The following is a 20,898-nucleotide window of genomic DNA, read 5'->3' as shown; positions in this document are numbered from 1 at the left end:
TATGCGAGTTCCGTTACTTCCTACGTCATAAGTTGCACTTTAGGTGTAAGTAGACTGCGTATAGCCGTTTGTATGAAATATGAATATTTTTCTTACACAAACTCATCGCTTTGCTTCAGAAGGCCTTTATTAACCCCCCGGAGCCGTGTGGAGTTTGTTTATGATGGATGGATGCACTTTTTTGAGCTTCAAACTGATGGTTGCAATCCACTGCCATTATAAAGCCTGGAAGCGTCAGGGTGTTTATTAATATAACTCCGATTGTATTTGTCTGAAAGAAGAAAGTCATATACACCTAGGATGGCTTGAGGGTGAGCAAATCATGGGCTAATTTTCATTTTAAAGTGAACTACTTATTTAATGCAAAAATTGTTGGTTCATGTCTCCATTTGTAGAATGTTTTGTGTTGGTCTGGGCACTTAAGTAAAAGGTTGCAAAAGGCTCATGGTGATGCTGTAGCCAGATGACCAGTATGGAGTGCATTCCATACAGTCAGTAATATGTAGCTTTCTGATGTCAGGTATCTTCTACACTTAACTTTAGGTTTGAGCATTTAATGTTTTGTATCGAGTATCTTTGAATCAATTATGCAACTGGCATGATACACGTTTACCTGACTAATAAGAAAGTGTTACATTTTATTCTTATCTACTCTGAAATAATTAGACTAATTAATATTGGTCTATCTTTGCAAATGGCTAAAGGGACTAAAAAGTACTTTTAGCAATAAAGCAAACATGGATGGCCATCTAAATAATAATGTCAGTAATATTGTACTTCTAACTAATGACCAAGACTGGCAAGTTATCTACGATTGGATACTCAAAAATGTAAAGATAAATTATTATATAAATGACCAATTATCAATCGGCATTCCAACCTAAATTCAAGGTCATGATAAAATGGAGTCAAACAGTGATTTAATTGGAACTAAATAACTTTAACTGCAATAACTTATGCACAGTAGTGCAAAGAAAATACAGAATGCGCAGAAAACCTTCAGCCACACCATTGGATTAAGTCGTTGGGCCAGTGGCCCTTAGAGGTATGCAACACTCACTTTTCACAATCCAATCTACATTTTTGTTCTTGTTCAAAAAGCAGTTTCACTTGGAAATACACAATACGATAATAAAGTCAGTCATTTCATACCCACTTCAACAAGATGCGAAAAATTAAATTTTTGATAGTGTTCAGAGACAATTTGAACTTTATTGTAAAAAATCCTCACACGGGTTTTAAAAAATGTGTTTTGTTGTGCAAAAACCCTGTGTGTAATTTGCTATCAATATCCAAACGTATTTCTCACAAAAACCCTAAAATATGAATAATCTGAATTGGCAAAAAGAGACACCTGGATAAATCCCCAAACAATTATGAGTAAAAATGTAAAAAAAAAAATCAAACAACAAATGCACATCTGCATTACACATATGGACCTTACACAAAACCTTTTCCTTAAACCACACATATTTAAAGACAAAAAATAAAATAAAATAATAATAAAAATAAAGAAATATCAATAGACAGAGGAGAAAGTTGTGATGGAGAATATGTGAGTGATATTCTGGAGCATCTCACTGAGCGTAGTAGTGTGTGAACTGCCATTTTTGAAAAGTATTGATGGGATCACAGTTCTTAAGGTAGATGCCAGCTTTAACTCCAGCTTCCAGACAGATGGGTTGGGAATGACTCTCTATCATCACATGCTCCGTCTAAACAGATATAGAAGGTAGACTTTGGTCAAAACATTATTACACACTTGAACTAATCACACTTAAATCTTGAGCTAGGTACCCAAGAGTACATACAACTAGGGATGCACTGATCTGATACTCAGTATCTGTATCGGTCCGATACAGACCTTTTTTGCCAGATCGGGAAACAGACAAGACTGATCCAGTCAAGCTCAAACAAAAGGACAAAAAAGCACCACAAAAGGTTTAGTGTATTATATTCCAGGTGTTCTGAAGCCATTAAATTGCTTTATTTGAGGAACAGATAAATTGAAGTTCACAGAAACGGTCTCATTCGCAGCAGCTGTCAAATGTCATTCTCCATTCAGCATCTTCAAACAGTGTCACATACATTTACTACAGTCAGCACAGTAAATCTCTCTCCAATGTTCTCATTATTATGCATAATCTGAACATAAAGGTCAGGGCTTTTGTTTAAAATGAGTTTATTGGTGATTCTGAATGGTGTGGTGCTCACTATCAGATGAAAGGACTGAATAAAACTCGTCATTCACACAGTAATTGGAATATAAAAACAGTAAACAGTTGGACAGATACTCTCAGTGTTGCACACACACAATATTACATATACCTGGGACTCCATGTGCTTTAAGCATATCATCATATTCATAAGTGCTTTAGTGCCAATCTGTATTGGAGCCTTTCATAATATGATAGTTTTGCTCAATAAAAGATATATATATATATATGATATGATAAAATGATTGTTGAATTTAAGAATTTATTAATGCTGCATCTCAATTTGACTACTTATATTACACCCTAAAATTCTGTACTGATTTTGTGAAGAAAAAGTACATACTTTTGAGTTTGTAGCAGATTAGTAGGCAAGCTTTGGGACATACTACTTCATCATAATTGCATCTTTAGCGGACCACTCTGTCGCTCAGTTACATAGATCCCGTCACCGTTTAAACTACCCTGTCAATCAGCGTCTCACAGTTAAAATCCTTCACATTCAATTTAATGTCCTACTGTATCGGACAGAAATGTATTAGCATGTTGATCTTTAATGCGGAGAGAACTCTCCTTATGTGTTTTTGCATAATGATGCATTTAAAAGTTAATTACCAAACTTATCTTTATAAAAGTTCACAATTAATTTTTATGTAACTTATTTCCTGTACTAACAAGAGCACTGCTTTTGCACTTTTGGCTGAACTGTTTACTTGTTTATTTCCTATTGTAAAAACTTCCTAAACTTTTATAATGGCTATTGTTCATTTAAATATTATTTGTTCAACAAATAATATTTTATTTTATATAAATTATATGCCGTATTTGATATTGAGAAATGGTCTGTTAGTGATTTTGTTACAAAGTTACAATATTATGCCATTAGATGGCGGCAAAGACAGTCTTAATGATTGAGTCAGTCAAACTGTATTAATGATACAGTTTTTTAAGAGTTTGAGCACTACTGGGGCACAGGCCCCCCCAAAATTCTCCAAAAGTACTAAATTTACTAGAGGGGTCTGAGGGTCATGTTTTTAACAAACATTAATGTAAGTATGTGCTGCAGATAATTTAGTTTGATTTTACAGTTTAGGGCTTTGCTTAAATCGCCTGTAAACATTATTTTAGGTATCAGAAGTGGATATACGGTTTGGTTGATGACAGTTAAAATTACCTTTGGAACTCTGTTTTACCATGGTAATTTTTAACCCCTTATCTGTAACCCCCTTTTTGAGAATACGTGAAACGTGAAAATGCACTTTCCAAACTTAAATGGTTGTTATTCAACAATGCTTTGGAATATAGACCTAAGTTTGGTCTTGTAAGTTAGTTAGTTAAGTTAGAAGACCATCAGCAGACTATTGAGAACTTGCAAAAATGAAAGAATGAAAAAGTTTTGGAAGTTTAAATTTCCTGTAAATCAAATGTACTGTGCAAAATATTTTTTTATTTTATATAAAATATATATTTTTACAAAATAATTTTTACTCTAAATTTACTATAAAATCAAAGCCATATGTCTATATCATCAAACTTGAAGTTGATTTAAAAAAAAAAAAAAGTTCCTATGAGATTTTTAGGCGCTGTACCAAAATTATCCACCGGGTGTCACCCGCATTCCATTGACATTTTTTTGATGGGTTCTTCTGTAACAAATTGATCAATTTCTATCCACATTTCACAAACAGACACCAAACACGGAAACTTGAGACTCAGACCTTTCCAGCAATATGTTTTGTCAAGATTAGAAAAGGTTTGGATTATAAAGTAGCTCCAATTATTTTTGTAATAGTGGGTATGCATCAGCTGGACTGAGTGGCAGAAGAGCTGCTGCATGACTGGATTTAACAGGGGAAACTGCGAATACGCCAGTAAAACAAACGATTATCAGTTTAAACTAAAGGTTGGATTCGATACAGTGTTCCTTAACAACTTAACAAAGATCCAGTGACCCATGGATATTGACATGCAACCAGGAATCATGTTTCCTGACATTTATATGTGCCTGATTTTGACGTCGGGGAAATACATAAAGGAAATTTTCCTGTGAACGCTTTATATAAATAAAATATTGGTAGGTCTAAATCCCGGTGATCACTTATATTAGCCCTAAAACTTGTATAGTTTTTGTTAGTGTTTATTTAAAAACAAACAATTATGCAGAATATACGATGGTAAATATTTAATTGAGGAATTGTCAATACAATATATAACAATACAATATATAGAGTGTATTGACACAATATGATAACTGTAAATCCACGTTTCACTGCCTGGAGTTCAGTTGTTTCTATGAATTGCAACGATTTATTTGCTTCTCTGTTCTGTAGCTTTCAGGCAGTCTGTAAAAATATACCTCAGATTTCTTGTCAAATCTATTTGTACAGTCAATCTCAAAGCTCTTTCCCGTTTTAGATGTGTTTTGTGTGTTTTTCGCGGCATTCACGCTGAAAACAAATGCTTAGTCTTTTTGCCACTCAGAGTGATTAGGTGGCGTCACGCTCATACCCACTGTATGAAACCTGACACTGCCTGATATGGATGAGAAGGTTAAAAAAAAAAAAAAAAAAAAAAAAAAAAACCTTTCTTTTATTTTAAGGGTAATGTTTTCATTAGACTTAACATGTTGATGCAGCTTCAGAGCATGCTCCTATCATTCATTATCACTCCTAATGGCTTTTAATATATCAAATAAGAGTATAAAGGTTTTGTAATCATTATCAAATGACTTATTGATTATACTTGCTCAGGTGGTTGCTGGGTTCCCATCTCTATCATCTTGCATCGTTATATCTATTGTTCACGAGAACGCATAGCATGCATTTCTAGTAGGGTTGTCAAAAGTACCGGTACTTCGGTACCAAGTCGGCACTGACATTTTTTAAATGTGACGATACCACGTACCGCATACCGGGTATATTCGGTACCCACTAGTCGCTTCCGTGTTTATCTAAGCGCGGGGCTCCAGACTAACTTTTTTACTAGGAGCACTGTAGCCGATGTATACCATGATATATACTAGTTTCTGTGAATATAAAACCGCAAAAAGACTATTTAAAGGTCCCATATTGTCAAAAATGAAATTAGCTCTGTAGTGAGCTTTCACACTTATGTCCACTCACAGACATAATTTCCCTCGATTCGAGACGTAAAATAACGTCCTTGTTGTTTATACCCTTGTTTCAGTTCCTTTTAATATAAAAGTCTTTGTATGGAAGTAAAATAATGACAAATGTTTTTGAAACAAAAAAGCTTGTTGAATTGCACTACTTGAAAAAATATGCATTGCATTAACCCTGCTTGCATTTTAAAGGTCCCGTTCTTCGTGATCCCATGTTTCAAACTTTAGTTAGTGTGTAATGTTGCTGTTAGAGCATAAATAATATCTGTAAAATTATAAAGCTCAAAGTTCAATGCCAAGCGAGATATTTTATTTAACAGAAGTCGCCTACATCGAACGGCCCGTTTGGACTACATCCCTCTACTTCCTTCTTTAATGACGTCACTAGAACCGTTTTTTGACTAACCTCCGCCCACAGGAATGCTCCCTTCAACTCTACCGAAATTCATGTATGTACTTGCGCACTTCTTATAACTTACTGTGTTTACTCAGCTCTTACGGTGATTTTCTGAAGTAAAACTGACGCTTCATCTTTTGTGTGATGTACAATAAACTTTATTAAACTCATCAGTATATGTTTGATCATCATTCAGACAGCAGACTTGTAGGCTATTAATAAATAATGGATACATACAAGCAGATGACAAATACGTTATAATAACCGTAATTAAACTACTAAACTATACCTGTTTCATCTCTATACAGCACTCTGACTCTGTAGGCATTATTGTCCGACTCGAAATGAACACCGTTGCTGAGAGTTTCTGATATTATCATCATTCCATGAGATGAAATTGTCCTGAGAGACTGAGCGCGAGCTCATGAAGCTCCGCCCCCTGGGTCGTCCAGCAGCAGCTTATTTGCATTTAAAGGGCACACACTAAAACAGCGCGTTTTTCTGTGCCCCAAAAAATGACAATTTAAACATGCTGTAAAAAATGATCTGTTGGGTATTTTGAGCTGAAACTTCACATACACACTCTGGGGACATCAGAGACTTATTTTACATCTTGTGAAAAGGGGCATAATACGGGACCTTTAATACATTGCATTGTATTTTTAGGGCTTGCATTTTTATGGGCTGAAATTCAACATGGTTGTATATTTAAGCTGTGAATATTTCAATTTAAAACATTTCACACACGTATTCATTATTAAAAATTATATAGCTGCTTACATGTGCAAAACTAACTGTGAAGACTTAAATGTAAACACAGCTTTTGTGTCTTTATCAGCTTTTCTATATATAAACTGGTCCTGATAATCATCACAAATACTTACCACTTGCTCCATTTCTGTAAATCCATTTTCATGAATGAATGACTCTCTCACCCATTGCTTTAGTCATCAACAGCCACTTGCAACTCCTGCTGGTAATGTCGACTAACAGCTATGGAGATTATCAACCGGCAATCTACTGATATTGTTGTTGAATTTGAACCACTGAATTTGTGGAAGCAAATTTGTAAAGCGAAATAAAATGGACCATAAATTGCCTGTCGAATATTATAGTAGGGCTACACAATATATCGAAATTATCGAAATATCGCAAATGTATATAGCTTGCAATAACTGGGGTCATGAACTAAAGACAAAGAAAAAAATCACTCACTGCTTTTGGCTGAATAACTTTTGTAGCTTTAATAAGAATCAGTAGCCTATATATGTAATTCATACAGTGAAAACTAAGCAATGTTTATTTGAAGAGTTTGGTTCCAAAACGCGATAAACGCCGATTTTGAAAAAAACAAGTTACCGCCAAAACAAGCTCCCCATTTACTCTATTCAAAGTTTGATAATCAGTTTTTAACAAAACGCGATATCCGCCGTGTTTCGCTGCCCTGTTTCTTCCCTTTTTTCCCAAACAGAGACAAACGCCAGTCCTGTTTTTCCGCAAAGCCCGACAGTTCCATTCGACCAATCACCGCGCACCATTCCATGACGCAAACTGTCATGGCGGCACCCTGTCAGTAGACGCCGGTAAACACTCGCCTCAGACTTTTAAGTTTTTATATACTAAAATGAATAACTTTGATGGTATTGAGGAGCCAGTGGTCGTGTCGTCTGTGGGAAAGAAGCCGTCAAAAGACAACCACGATAGGGAAGTCAGAAAGAAAGTCAGAAACTCAGGCGGTGGTAAAATACCGGCGATTGCTTGTTCTCACAGTGAATCAAAAAACTTTTGTCATGCCGACAAACTGACAGCTGACGATCTTGTTAAAAACTTCGACACTCTCTACTGTCATACCACGAAGGCCGAACAAGACCAAGCAATTTTACGCCTGATAACAGTAAAACGGGTACAGCGAAGACGTCCCAAGGTGGCAATTGAAGATGCACAGAAGGAGAGGGAGGTCACGAACGAGTACTACTTGCTCTCCAAGGATCATCCCACGAAGGTTCCTGTCTGCAAGGCAACTTTCTGTGCAGCGCTGGGTGAGTTTATTTGTTTTATTTCATGACACTAGATCACTGCCTTAATAGTCAGTGATAGGCAAGCTACTTGATATGTGTAGTGAGCTAAGCTACCAGCTACTCTACAATAAATGCAGCTTAACTACACAGAAGCTACCACCCATAAAAGTGTAGCAAGCTAAGTTACAAACTGTCAAAAGTAGCTTGATAGGCTACATCATAGCTGTCAACCCTCCCGTTTTTTTTCCGGGTTTCTCACATATTTTTTTTTTTCCTGCTGTCTTCCCGTTTTAATATTTTCCCGTAAAATATCCCGTATTTTGAATGAATGAATGAATAAATGAAAAGTTTTATTTCGAACATGTAAAAGAGACTTAAAAAAAAAAAAAACTACAAAACTACAAAAAAAAAACCAGACAAAAAAACAATCATAGATTTTTTTTTTTAAATAATCTAATAACATTAGCTCTACCATCGGACCTGTCAGTATCTAGCTACTGTTGTCCTGTTGCTACCCCCTTGCCCTTCCAGCAAATCTAGATGTTTTCAAAGCATCGTTTTGCTTGCTTGAAGGCAACCTTAGAGTGAGATTATTTAAGATGACGGCGTGGTTTGAACTGCCCCTCCTTGAACTGCCACCTTACCGTGGTGGAGGGGTTTGAGTACCCGAATGACCCTAGGAGCTATGTTGTCTGGGGCTATATGCCCCTGGTAGGGTCTCCCAAGGCAAACAGGTCCTAAGCGACGGGTCAGACTAAGAGCGGTTCAAAACCCCTTATGATGAAGAAAAAACAGAGGACCGTGACGTCGCCCGGTATGGCGCAGCCGGGGCCCCACCCTGGAGCCAGGCCCGGGGTTGGGGCTCGTATGCGAGCGCCTGGTGGTCGGGCCTCCCCCCATGGGGTCCGGCCGGGCTCAGCCCGAAGGAGCGACGTGGGGCCACCCTCCCGTGGACCCACCACCTGCAGGAGGGACCGTAAGGGGCCGGTGCTAAGTGGATCGGGCGGCAGTCGAAGGCGGGGGCCTAGACAACCCGATCCCTGGATGCGGAATCTAGCTCTAGGGACATGGAACGTCACCTCTCTGGCGGGGAAGGAGCCTGAGATTGTGCGTGAGGTTGAGAGATTCCAACTAGAGATAGTTGGGATCACCTCTACGCACGGCTTGGGCTCTGGAACCACACTCCTCGAGAGAGGATGGACTCTTCACCACTCTGGAGTTGCCCATGGTGTGAGGCGGCGGGCTGGTGTGGGTTTGCTTATAGCCCCCCAGCTCAGCCGCCATGTGTTGGAGTTCACCCCGGTGAACGAGAGGGTCGCTTCCCTGCGCCTTCGGGTCGGGGATAGGTCTCTCACTGTCGTTTGTGCCTACGGGCCGAACGGCAGTGCAGAGTACCCGGCCTTCTTGGAGTCTCTGGGAGGGGTGCTGGAAAGTGCTCCGACTGGGGACTCCGTCGTTCTACTGGGGGACTTCAACGCCCACGTGGGCAGCGACAGTGACACCTGGAGGGGCGTGATTGGGAGGAACGGCCCCCCTGATCTGAACCCGAGTGGTGTTCTGTTATTGGACTTCTGTGCTTGTTACAGTTTGTCCATAACAAACACCATGTTCAAGCATAAGGGTGTCCATCAGTGCACATGGCACCAGGACACCCTAGGCCGGAGGTCGATGATCGACTTTGTGGTCGTCTCATCCGACCTCCGGCCGTATGTCTTGGACACTCGGGTGAAGAGAGGGGCGGAGCTGTCAACTGATCACCACCTGGTGGTGAGTTGGATCCGATGGCGGGGGAGGAAGCTGGACAGACTCGGCAGACCCAAACGTACTGTGAGGGTCTGTTGGGAACGTTTGGCCGAATCTCCTGCCAGAGAGATCTTCAACTCCCACCTCCGGCAGAGCTTCGACCAGATCCCGAGGGAGTCTGGAGATATTGAGTCCGAGTGGACCATGTTCTCCACCTCCATTGTCAACGCGGCCACTCGGAGCTGTGGCCGTAAGGTCTCCGGTGCCTGTCGAGGCGGCAATCCCCGAACCCGGTGGTGGACACCGGAAGTAAGGGATGCCGTCAAGCTGAAGAAGGAGTCCTATCGGGCCTGGCTGGCTTGTGGGACTCCTGAGGCAGCTGATGGGTACCGACGGGCCAAGCGGACTGCAGCCCGGGTGGTTGTGGAGGCAAAAACTCGGGCCTGGGAGGAGTTCGGTGAGGCCATGGAGAAGGACTATCGGCTGGCCTCGAAGAGATTCTGGCAAACCGTCCGGCGCCTCAGGAAGGGGAAGCAGTGCCCTACCAATGCTGTTTACAGTGGAGGAGGGCAGCTGTTGACCTCGACTGGGGATATCACCGGACGGTGGAAGGAATACTTCGAGGATCTCCTCAATCCCGCAGTCACGTCTTCCATTGAGGAAGCAGAGGCTGAGGGCTCGGAGGCGGACCCGTCCATCACCCAAGCTGAAGTCACCGAGGTAGTCAAGAAACTCCTCGGTGGCAAGGCACCGGGGGTGGATGAGATCCGCCCTGAGTACCTCAAGTCTCTGGATGTTGTGGGGCTGTCTTGGCTGACACGCCTCTGCAGCATCGCGTGGCGGTCGGGGACAGTGCCTTTGGATTGGCAGACCGGGGTGGTGGTCCCTCTTTTCAAGAAGGGGGACCGGAGGGTGTGCTCCAACTATAGGGGGATCACACTTCTCAGCCTCCCTGGGAAAGTCTATGCCAGGGTACTGGAGAGGAGAATCCGGCCGATAGTAGAACCTCAGATTCAGGAGGAACAGTGTGGTTTTCGTCCCGGTCGTGGAACACTGGACCAGCTCTATACCCTCTACAGGGTGCTGGAGGGTTCATGGGAGTTTGCCCAACCAATCCACATGTGTTTTGTGGATTTGGAGAAGGCATTCGACTGTGTCCCTCGTGGCATCTTGTGGAGGGTGCTCTGGGAGTATGGGGTCCGGGGCCCTTTGCTAAGGGCTATCCGGTCCCTGTACGACCGGAGTAGGAGCTTGGTTCGTATTGCCAGCAGTAAGTCAGACTTGTTCCCGGTGCGTGTTGGACTCCGGCAGGGCTGCCCTTTGTCGCCGGTTCTGTTCATGATTTTTATGGACAGAATTTCTAGGCGCAGCCAGGGGCCGGAGGGGGTCAGGTTTGGGGACCACACAATTTCATCTCTGCTCTTTGCGGATGATGTGGTCGTGTTGGCCTCATCAAACCAGGACCTCCAGCATGCACTGGGACGGTTTGCAGCCGAGTGTGAAGCGGCTGGGATGAGAATCAGCACCTCCAAATCCGAGGCCATGGTCCTCAGTCGGAAAAGGGTGGCTTGCCCGCTTCAGGTTGGTGGAGAGTTCCTGCCTCAAGTGGAGGAGTTCAAGTATCTCGGGGTCTTGTTCACGAGTGAGGGAAGGATGGAACGGGAGATTGACAGACGGATCGGTGCAGCTTCTGCAGTAATGCGGTCGCTGTACCGGTCTGTCGTGGTGAAGAAGGAGCTGAGCCGCAAGGCGAAGCTCTCGATTTACCGGTCAATCTACGTTCCTACTCTCACCTATGGTCATGAGCTTTGGGTCATGACCGAAAGGACAAGATCCCGGATACAAGCGGCCGAAATGAGCTTTCTCCGCAGGGTGGCTGGGCGCTCCCTTAGAGATAGGGTGAGAAGCTCGGTCACTCGGGAGGAGCTCAGAGTAGAGCCGCTGCTCCTCCACATTGAGAGGGGTCAGTTGAGGTGGCTCGGGCATCTTTTCCGGATGCCTCCTGGACGCCTTCCTGGGAAGGTGTTCCGGGCATGTCCCACCGGGAGGAGACCCCGGGGAAGACCTAGGACACGCTGGAGAGACTATGTCTCCCGGCTGGCCTGGGAACGCCTCGGTGTCCCCCCGGAAGAGCTGGAGGAAGTGTCGAGGGAGAGGGAAGTCTGGGCATCCCTGCTTAGACTGCTGCCCCCGCGACCCGGCCCCGGATAAGCGGTAGAAGATGGATGGATGGATGGATGGATGGGCGTGGTTTTGCGAGAGCAGTGGTGCTACGAGTAGAGAAAGAATTCCCCGTTTGTATATTCACTCCAAGTTGGCCTACCATAACTTCCCAACTCTGCACTGTAGCCCATAAGCTGCATGACAGGCTATTTATATTTTTCTTTAAAATAACCAAATGCATTTGTTCAACTTTATGAAGAAGAATTACACACTAGGCTACTTTTTGGCACACATTTTGTTTGCACAGGAGAGAGAATGACAACAGCGCACATAGGCATCAATTACAGAACTTTAGCCTTGTTAGGGCTGTATGAAGTTGACCAATAGGCTGTTGTTAACCCTCTGAGGTCGACAAACGCGCCGACGCGTTTTGCCGGATTTTCTCCACATTGTAGCACTATAAACTTAAATTACTCCATCATTTATGGTCATACAGAAAAAAGAAATATAAAAAAAGAATCTGTGATATTTCTCCTTTTGTATGTGTCCACTTACAATCAAATCAAAACATTGTGCTTTTGTAAAATAAAGAAAATAAACAGGGTGTGCTTTCTGCCTCTCCGTCGCGGTGAACTTTTTTTTCTTGAGCACGTCTATAAACTGAAACAAAACTCAGCGAATACTTGTCACACATTTATGAGCCATATACCTTTATAAACATTTAAGTGTGTACTTTTAAATGATCGGATTCAAAACGAAAACAAATATTCTCTGTTTAAGTAATTTGTATAAAACCAACAAGATGTCCAGCTTCTCAAACGCTTGCTCATTACAGTTAATTTGGCCACGCCTACTCGCGCAAAAGATATTCACATGCAAATCTCCACATGGAACGCGAACGCGCTCGTTACCTCAACAACAAAACACTTCACTTCACTTTTCGTCGAGTTTGAAAGACGTGCCTGAGCTTGCATTGGATTTAGGCTACCTCAGAAGAAGAAGAACGCGATTTGAAGACAAGAAAGATAAGGTAAGAAATTCTTACATAGCCTAGTTTGTTATTGTTGCATAAATGTCATGTTGCAGTTGAACTGTTGCTAGATATATGGGGAATATTATAATATTTAGACCCGTGTTTACTGTGTTTGTGGATATCTGCTCAAACATAGATATGTTTATGGTAACCATAATGTTTAATATTTGAGAGTGATCGCGTTTGAATGTATCATATTTTACAAGCGATCGCGTTTGAATGTATCATATTTTGCAAGCGATCGCGTTTGAATGTATCATATTTTGGATGAAAGCAAAACGCACCAAACGGCTTCATGTTTTTATTATTATCTCATTTCATATCATCATAACGGATGGAAACATTTGAAGTAACATGATAATCAATATATTTTTCTCTAGCTTAGTTGTTACTGAAATCTTTTGGAAGATTTATAGGCTGCTATAGGTTATTTATTGTTATTATTATTTTATCCGCACTGCGCATATACCTTATGCCTACAAGGCACAACAAACCTGGTGTTCATTATATTATATATCGTTGGAAACGTGTGTGTGTGTGTGTGTATTCTGTGAATTTTAAAAAGGAATTTTAAAAAGCAATTTTAACCAGAAAAATCTAATATTTATTTCCAAAATCGTGCAGGCCTTTCTCTTGATATCAGTATGTTCACTTTTTTTTTTTCAGGTCCCAGATGCCACTGAGGACTTCAACATTCACATGAGTCTCAGTACGTGAACATGGTAAAGTGAAAATCTTGGAAATGAAAGGTATGTACAATGTTTTTAGGAATGGCACAAAGGTCTGTCTTTGAAGTGCTTTTTTGGCATTTGTTGTGTATCTTTGGATTATGTTGTGTTGTAAATAAATCCAAACAATTTAAAAGCCATTCTTTTTAAAATCTCCTCATTTACAGTATTGTGCAAGGTTGCTCAGAATGATAGGGGCCTGATAGCTCCTAATAGGGCCGTTAGGGGAGGTTCTTTGTCTTTCTCAGGTGAGAAAAGCTTACATATTAATGAGCTCTCGCATAAGGCTTTTTCACACAAAACACGTCGTAAAATTTTTAAATCAATATATTGTATTATCTGAATGAGCAGTCAGGGTGATTTTCACATAGTTTTGCAGCAAATATTCTAGGCTACGTCATACAATTTTCAAAAGTCTTGTGAAGAAATAATCAGTATGGGTTTCATGGCCTTATTTCAGTGAGAATTTTTTTTTGTATTTTCAAAAACCACGCATAAATGTCATTATCTCAAAACTACAAACTTTTACATACATGCTGCTGATATATTATTGTAGCAGAGTTTGTGCTGAATACAGTGTAATTAGACTTTAGCCATGAAAATGTCACAAGTAACAGAAATAACCAGAAATGTCAGAGCATGTCAGAACACCTCCAGGGCCCAGAAAACAGCTCAGACCTCAGAGGGTTAATATAGGCTGTTGTTAGGCGTAAATAAAGTACTTTGTTGGATACATTATTGGCTGACCAATGCACAAGCTTGCAATTGCGAAACGGACTAATACTGCAGCCCTTCCAACGTTGGGGGACGAATGTTGACTTTTTCCCGTATTTTGGGTGAGAAACCCGGGAAATCTCCCTTATTTTCAGTGCTCAATGTTGACAGCTATGCACTGTTAATAGTTTTGTTCCTGAATAAATAAATAAATAAATAAATAAATAAATAGATAGATAGATGAATAAATAGATAGATAAATAACATGCTAAAAGTGAGATAGCCTAGTTATGTTGCACAATCTCACACAGAAGTATCGTTTATTTAAAGTTATATTTTGCACAGAAATATTGTTATGTTTTTTAATGACACAGAAATATTGTTTTTATGAACATGTTTTTATGAAGCATTGTGATGGATGTATTTTTTAGAAATCTGTTGTCCAAGTTTGGGACTTGTATGTATAGATAACTTACTATTTAATACTATTTAACTTAATAATTGTACAGTTTCGTACATTGTTTTGAAAATTGAATGAATGTAGTGTACAGAATAACAAGATGAATGCAACAGAAACAAAATTTTGCTCTAATGTTATGTACGAGTTCAGGATGAACTTGAAATTTTGCTATTAACAGCATTAATATCAGACTGCAATGAATGCAATCTGAAAAAGGCAGCGAGATGAATGTACTTTTAAAAATTGGTTTAATGGTTTAATATAAGTGATGTTGTTCAAGTTTGGGGTTTGTCATATGTATAGACAACCTTTCCTTGTTATTTATTGTTATGTCTTTGCTCAATTTCATACAGAAAGTGAGTTTTTGTTGATGAAATGGATTTGTAGCATTTTGGGGAAAAACGTGTTATGGATATATTGCATTTTGGAGGAAAAAAAATGTCTTTGTTTAATAAATGTTTAAAATCAAAATATGGATTTGATTTTTTTATGTTATTACAAACTCATAATGATATATTACAGTTTGAAACAGAAAATAACAGTTTTCACACAAACAGTCTTTTGGGAAAGAAAATGCCTTTTTTCTCAATTTAACAATTTTGGATTTATAGCGTTTTGGAACCAAACTCTTCATTTTTACATTTGATTATTCAGTTTCTGTTGTTAAATAAACCTAATGTAGGATAACATGAAACCCTAAACCCTGTGGTTTACACTGATGTTAAAATAACAATTCTTATGCTACAGTAAAACAATGCTGTTCACTTTCAGAAGTTGTAGGGATGTTTTCTTGTCATAAAAAGAATGTGAAACATGTATATTTAAGGTTATATAATTTTAAATATATTTTAAAGATAATTTAAGTTTATTTTACACACTTTAAGCATTATCGTATTGCATATCGCATTATTTAATGAGTTATCGCATTTTTCTTCAATATCGTGCTGCCCTATATTATAGGTTGCATTTTTAAACAGAATGTACATTTTGGAAGTGAAATCTGAAAGGTGAATATGGATTATTGAATTTTTATAATGAAAACGTGTGTGAAATGTTTTGAATTGAAATATTCACAGCTTAAATATACAACCATGTTGAATTTCAGCTCATAAAAATGCAAGCCCTAAAAATACAATGCATTAAAATGCAAGCAGGATTAATGCAATGCATATTTTTTCAAGTAGTGCAATTCAACAAGCTTTTTTGTTTCAAAAACATTTGTCATTATTTTACTTCCATACAAAGACTTTTATATTGAAAGGAACTGAAACAAGGATGTAAACAAGGACGTTATTTTACATCTCGAATCGAGGGAAATTATGTCTGTGAGTGGACATAAGTGTGAAAGCTCACTACAGAGCTACTAGAGGTCAAACTTAAATCAAAGAAAGTGCTGGAGCGACGTTCTCACTGCTGAGCCTCAACTTAAGAGAACCGTGTCGATATCACCACAGTGATATTTCTCATGCTGAGAGATAAGCAGCTGTATTTTTATAAGGAAATATCACAGCTCCTAATCTATTTAATTTGAGCTCCATGAGATGATGCATATTACACATAGGATTAGAAATATTTTGTTGCTGTTCATGGTCAGTGACAATTTTTTCCAGCGGAAGGAAAGCATTTAGTGATTTTACTTCATGAAAGTAGCATTAATACATATTTTTGGCTTTAATATTTGTATTGTGTGGTTTTATAAAAGCAGTAAGGTACTCGAAGCTACTGCTGTATGGTGAATAAGTCAAGGCTGAAGGGTATTGATGCTATACCTAGAGATTACATTTTGCCCAGGACTTACCAAAACTTTACCAGACTTGTGCATCCAGCGGAGATGTGGCTTAGTGTTGTCACATGGTTCCATGATAATCTGTGTTTCCTGAGGAGCCAAGCAGGAAGTGTTCTGTCGAAGCATCCTTAACCAGGTGTAGCTAAATTGTTGACTCTGTGAGGTATGAGAAAGCAGAACAGTAAAAGATTGTGAAACAGTGAACAGATGAAACATTATACAGCAGAATAGAATATCCATGTGAATAATACATCTGAATTGGATTTACCTTATTTGTGAGCTCACATTTATCATATGAAAATATGCCATTTTGAAATACCAAACATTTTCTGGCTCCAACATTAAAAATCTGAAAAAACAGACGTAAATTTCTAAACAGAAAACAATAGAGCTAAAAAACAATGCAAGAAGAATGTCTCTAAGATTAGTTACAGAAGAATTAGGCAAATCAAATAATATATCTCCTACAATAAATGTCCTCTAAATTTATATATTTTCTACCTACCGCTCCGTCAGCTTTGACCAGAGGGGCGTCCAGGTCTGGGTACACATTCTCCAAGTACCATTTAAAGCTTTTACACTTGAGTTTTTCTCTCAGCTGAATCTGTTCTGTCAGATTTCCTATATCAGTCACACTTTTGTCCAGTAGGTGGTGGTAGCCATGACCATAAAAGAGCTCTTTATATTCATCCAGCCACACCTCTACAACCCTGGCCAAGTTTCTCTCGACTGTCTTCACACGGTCTTTAGGGAACTTGTAAGGATTATCGCCACGGAAGATGTGTCCGACACGTGAGCAGGGGATGATTTCAATCTCGCCACCACACATCCAGATCTACAGCACAAGTAACACATTACCTGCTACCACTGAACAATCTATACAATTATTTAAGTAAGCTCAATAAAAGTTTAAAAGGACTCATATATATAAAAAAAAAGTTTTAGACCAAACATAGTCATATTTCTGTTTTTCATTAAAAGTCCATGCTGATATGTCTACAAGATTGTGCTCAATAATTTAACTCAATAATTAAAAAAAAAGGAGGGAGAGAAAGAGGCCAAAAATGCAATACAATGAACTATATTATCAAAAGAAAAAAAAAAGAAAAGAAAAAAGACTTTAAATCTTTGGTCTCTGGTCACAGCTAATGCACCTTTGCTAATTTACCTTGAAAGAGATTTCCATGTTTTCACCACCCCAGACATCCAGGCCTGGGTCGTATGCCCCCAGCTCATAGAAATAGCTCTTATCTATAGAGAAAAGACCCCCTGCCATAACAGGACACCTGTGCAAGAATAAAAACACAATTAGAACCCCAATTAGAACTGAAAATACACACACATAAACGTCTTGTAAACCCCGTTCCCTGAAGGAAGGAACAGAGACATTTACGTCAGAACTGAACTGACGAACTGGGAACTCGCCTTAGAGCCCAACAAACTTCGAGTGTAAACTAAACGAGCCAGTGCACATTGGCGTGCAAGATTTGCATCGTGAACTCTGCCCCGCAGAGCGGGTATATAAGAAAGCGCATGTGCAATGCACATTCAGGTTTGCGCTGAGGAGCAAAGCCGGTGACCCGGTCGTTCAGCGGTGGTGCAGCAATGGTGCAGCAATTGTGGTGACAGGACGTAACGTATATAGTAACCATAGTAACCTAGACGTTCCCCATAAAGTCAGTCACGTTTGACATCAACTTCCTACGTCGACTGAACTTCGCTCCACGTGTGCCACCTTATCCCCCACACCTACTGGGGCGGAAGCAGGGTTGCCAGGTGCCAGCAAGGTTTTCCAGCCCAAAACCTCGTCAAAAACCGCGAGAATGCACAAAAAACCGCCCAATTTTTTTTTGTGGCTTGTTTTTCGTTTAAACACATTGAAATCACTAACAAGCTTTAAAATTACCCATTTTTCGACTTAGCCTATCCGATTTTAGAAACAATATTCAATCAAATGAATGCAAAAGTAGGCTGTACCTCAGTCAGACTATTCTATTATGTTTCGGAAAATAATGCGATCAACTTAGGCTATCAATGAGTCTGTTTATTGTCAATAAAAGTCGCTTGGAAGCATTCAGTAACATAAAAACATTGAGTGGATATATGGACATAAAAAATAACCCACTTTAACATTTCAATTATTTCAAATGGCAACATGAAACATGCATATAAGGGCTGGGAGAAAAAAATCGATTCACCTAGGTATCACATTTTTTTTTAAACGATTTTAAAATTGATTTTTTTTTATTACAGAATATTACAGATATTAATTCAAATTAAATTGCTTTATTTTTGCCCTTGCTTATAGATGAGGTTGACAGAAGTTATCCACTTTCGTTTCAAAAACGTTTCAGGATGAAATGTGTCATTATAGAGCTGCACGATTCATCTTTAAAAGACTGATCTCGATTCAAACACCCACGCAATCTTATTCCATTTCGTCTGTCTATTAAACCTTTGACAAAATCATATGGCAACATTCAAATCTGTGTTGGCGCTGCCGTTGACCCAGAGAGAGTTGTCATGAAACCGCAATGTCAGTCAGCTAGCTAAGTAAGTTTGAAAACCCTGCGATCTAGTGTGTTGTTGTTTGAGGGGCGGGTGCGTGCATCACTGAAGGTAGTGGGAAGGAGTGTCTGTTGTGAGGTTAGGGGGCACGTAGTGTGGGTGGGTGGGGGTGTGTGTGTGTGTGTGTGTGTGTGTGTGTGTGTGTGTGTGTGTGTGTGTGAGAGAGTGAGTGAGTGAGTGAGTGAGTGAGTGAGTGAGACTGCTGCCTGCTGAACATGGGTCGCAGGAAGAAGGATCTGAAGTGCCGGTGTTTCGGCAATAAAAACCCGCCGAACTGATCCGAAACCAGCCCAATTTTTATCCACCCACCCAAACCCATTTTTGCCCGTAAAATAGATAGCAAAACCGCCCAATCTGGCAACCCTGGGCGGAAGATGGAACAGGGCTTTACGCAGAGAGGGTCAATCACTGCTGTTCCTTCTAACCCATTCATTGAGATTATTGGATAACACTGGGAAAGCATGTCTTTTCCAAGCAGAAAGAAGACCATATACGGAGACCACATCCTACCCGTAGGGAGGTGTCATGTGGGAATTACACATATGAAATTGACCATTAGGGCAGTGCTACATATGGACAATCTCTGTGGTATATTCAGCTTAGTTAGAGAGAAGTCAACACCGAACAGAGAGGGTAGAGTGGACTCTGCTCTGCGTCTGACTGCTGCAGGGTGCTGGATGAACTCCCAACAATACTCCGGCAATAGCAGCAACATACACTTTCAGGATGGAGGGAGACAGCCTTCGCTCCAACCCTTCCTGCAGGAAGTAAAGCACCGCCCTGATCGGGCATCTCTGGGGATTTTCTCAGTGAGAAGAGCACAACTCGACAAACAGGTTCCACTTCAAGGCGTGCCTTGTAGAGGGTGCTCTCGCCAAACTGATGGTGTGTACCACCGCCTGGGGTCGATCACCTAAGTCCTCCGTGTTCCGTGCACAAACCACATGTGGAGGTTCCAGAGGTCTGGACGCGGGTGCCATAGGGTGCCCCGGTCTCTGAGGTATTACCTCAGAGGAATGCGGCAGGGAGGGGCTGTTGCAAGGAGCATTAGTTCTGGGAACCAGGTTCAGTTGGGCTAGTAGGGTACAACTAGCAAGACCTGTTCCTCGTCCTCCTTGACTTTGTACAATGTCTGTGCAAGTAGGCTCACTGGGGGAGGGAGTAACAACCGGCAATGGGACGTGTCGGAGAGGCAAACAGGTGTACCTGTGCAGCTCCGAAGCATCTCAAGATCAGCTGGAACACCTGGGGATGGAGTCTCTCAACTCTCTCGGAAGCGTAGGCTGTCATGAGAGCTCATCAGTTGCACGATTGAGCATGCCCGGAATATGAGTGGCACAAAGCGACCTCAGATGCTTCTGACTCCAGAGGAGGAGATGGTGGGTGAGTTGCAACATGCAACGGGAGGGTAGACCAGTGGCTTTCAAACTTTTTTCTTTTTTAATTGATCGACCTACATAGGCTATAGGCTACAACCATTTACATGGAATCAAGTCAAGCAAAGCATAAAACCAGGAACACCCCAAGCCTAAGGAGTAAAATACAACAAGTATAACTGTTTTGGGCTTTGACTAAACATGTTTTTGTATGTGAAGCCCTGCAAGACCCATTTGTAAATAATATATGGATACGACATTTATGTCACATTCTCGCTCGTAACTTCATGACACATGCTCCAATAGTCAATGGTGATTGTAAACCATTATTTACAGCAGATTCTAACGATAATTTTTTTTCCAAAATCAACATAATCCATTGCGTCGATCACAAGATATTTTGAAGATATTCAAGTTACGACACAAAACACCGGCGCACATGTAGCTAAGTAAAATCAAATGTAGCTTTCACGTGGCGTTTCCGCTTATAACTTCATTATAAGCAGAAACGCCACAATGGTGGTGGTTTGATCACCACATTTGAGTGATCATTGAAAAAAAAGTGTTTATGTTTATGT

At 40.4% G+C, this 20,898-nt stretch overlaps 1 protein-coding gene across 1 annotated transcript in view; it reads right to left on the bottom strand.

The window, feature by feature from the left end:
* Nucleotides 1-1,192: 1,192 nt before the first annotated feature.
* galnt5 (polypeptide N-acetylgalactosaminyltransferase 5) overlaps nucleotides 1,193-20,898 on the bottom strand; it is a 29,239-nt gene continuing 9,533 nt past the window's right edge. Inside the window, exons 6-10 of the mRNA XM_084122939.1 lie at nucleotides 17,545-17,662; nucleotides 16,882-17,211; nucleotides 16,645-16,725; nucleotides 16,389-16,532; nucleotides 1,193-1,715 (exon numbers count right to left, since the gene is read on the bottom strand). Coding sequence (XP_083979065.1) covers nucleotides 1,578-1,715; nucleotides 16,389-16,532; nucleotides 16,645-16,725; nucleotides 16,882-17,211; nucleotides 17,545-17,662 — 811 coding nt within the window. The 3' untranslated portion in view covers nucleotides 1,193-1,577. The remainder of the gene's footprint in view (nucleotides 1,716-16,388; nucleotides 16,533-16,644; nucleotides 16,726-16,881; nucleotides 17,212-17,544; nucleotides 17,663-20,898) is intronic.

The sequence above is a fragment of the Abramis brama genome (genome assembly GCF_963993115.1).
Source record: "Abramis brama genome assembly, chromosome: 8".
NCBI lineage: Eukaryota > Metazoa > Chordata > Actinopteri > Cypriniformes > Leuciscidae > Abramis > Abramis brama.
Note: the sequence above shows the minus strand (reverse complement) of the source record. Positions and strands in the feature narration are given on the sequence as shown.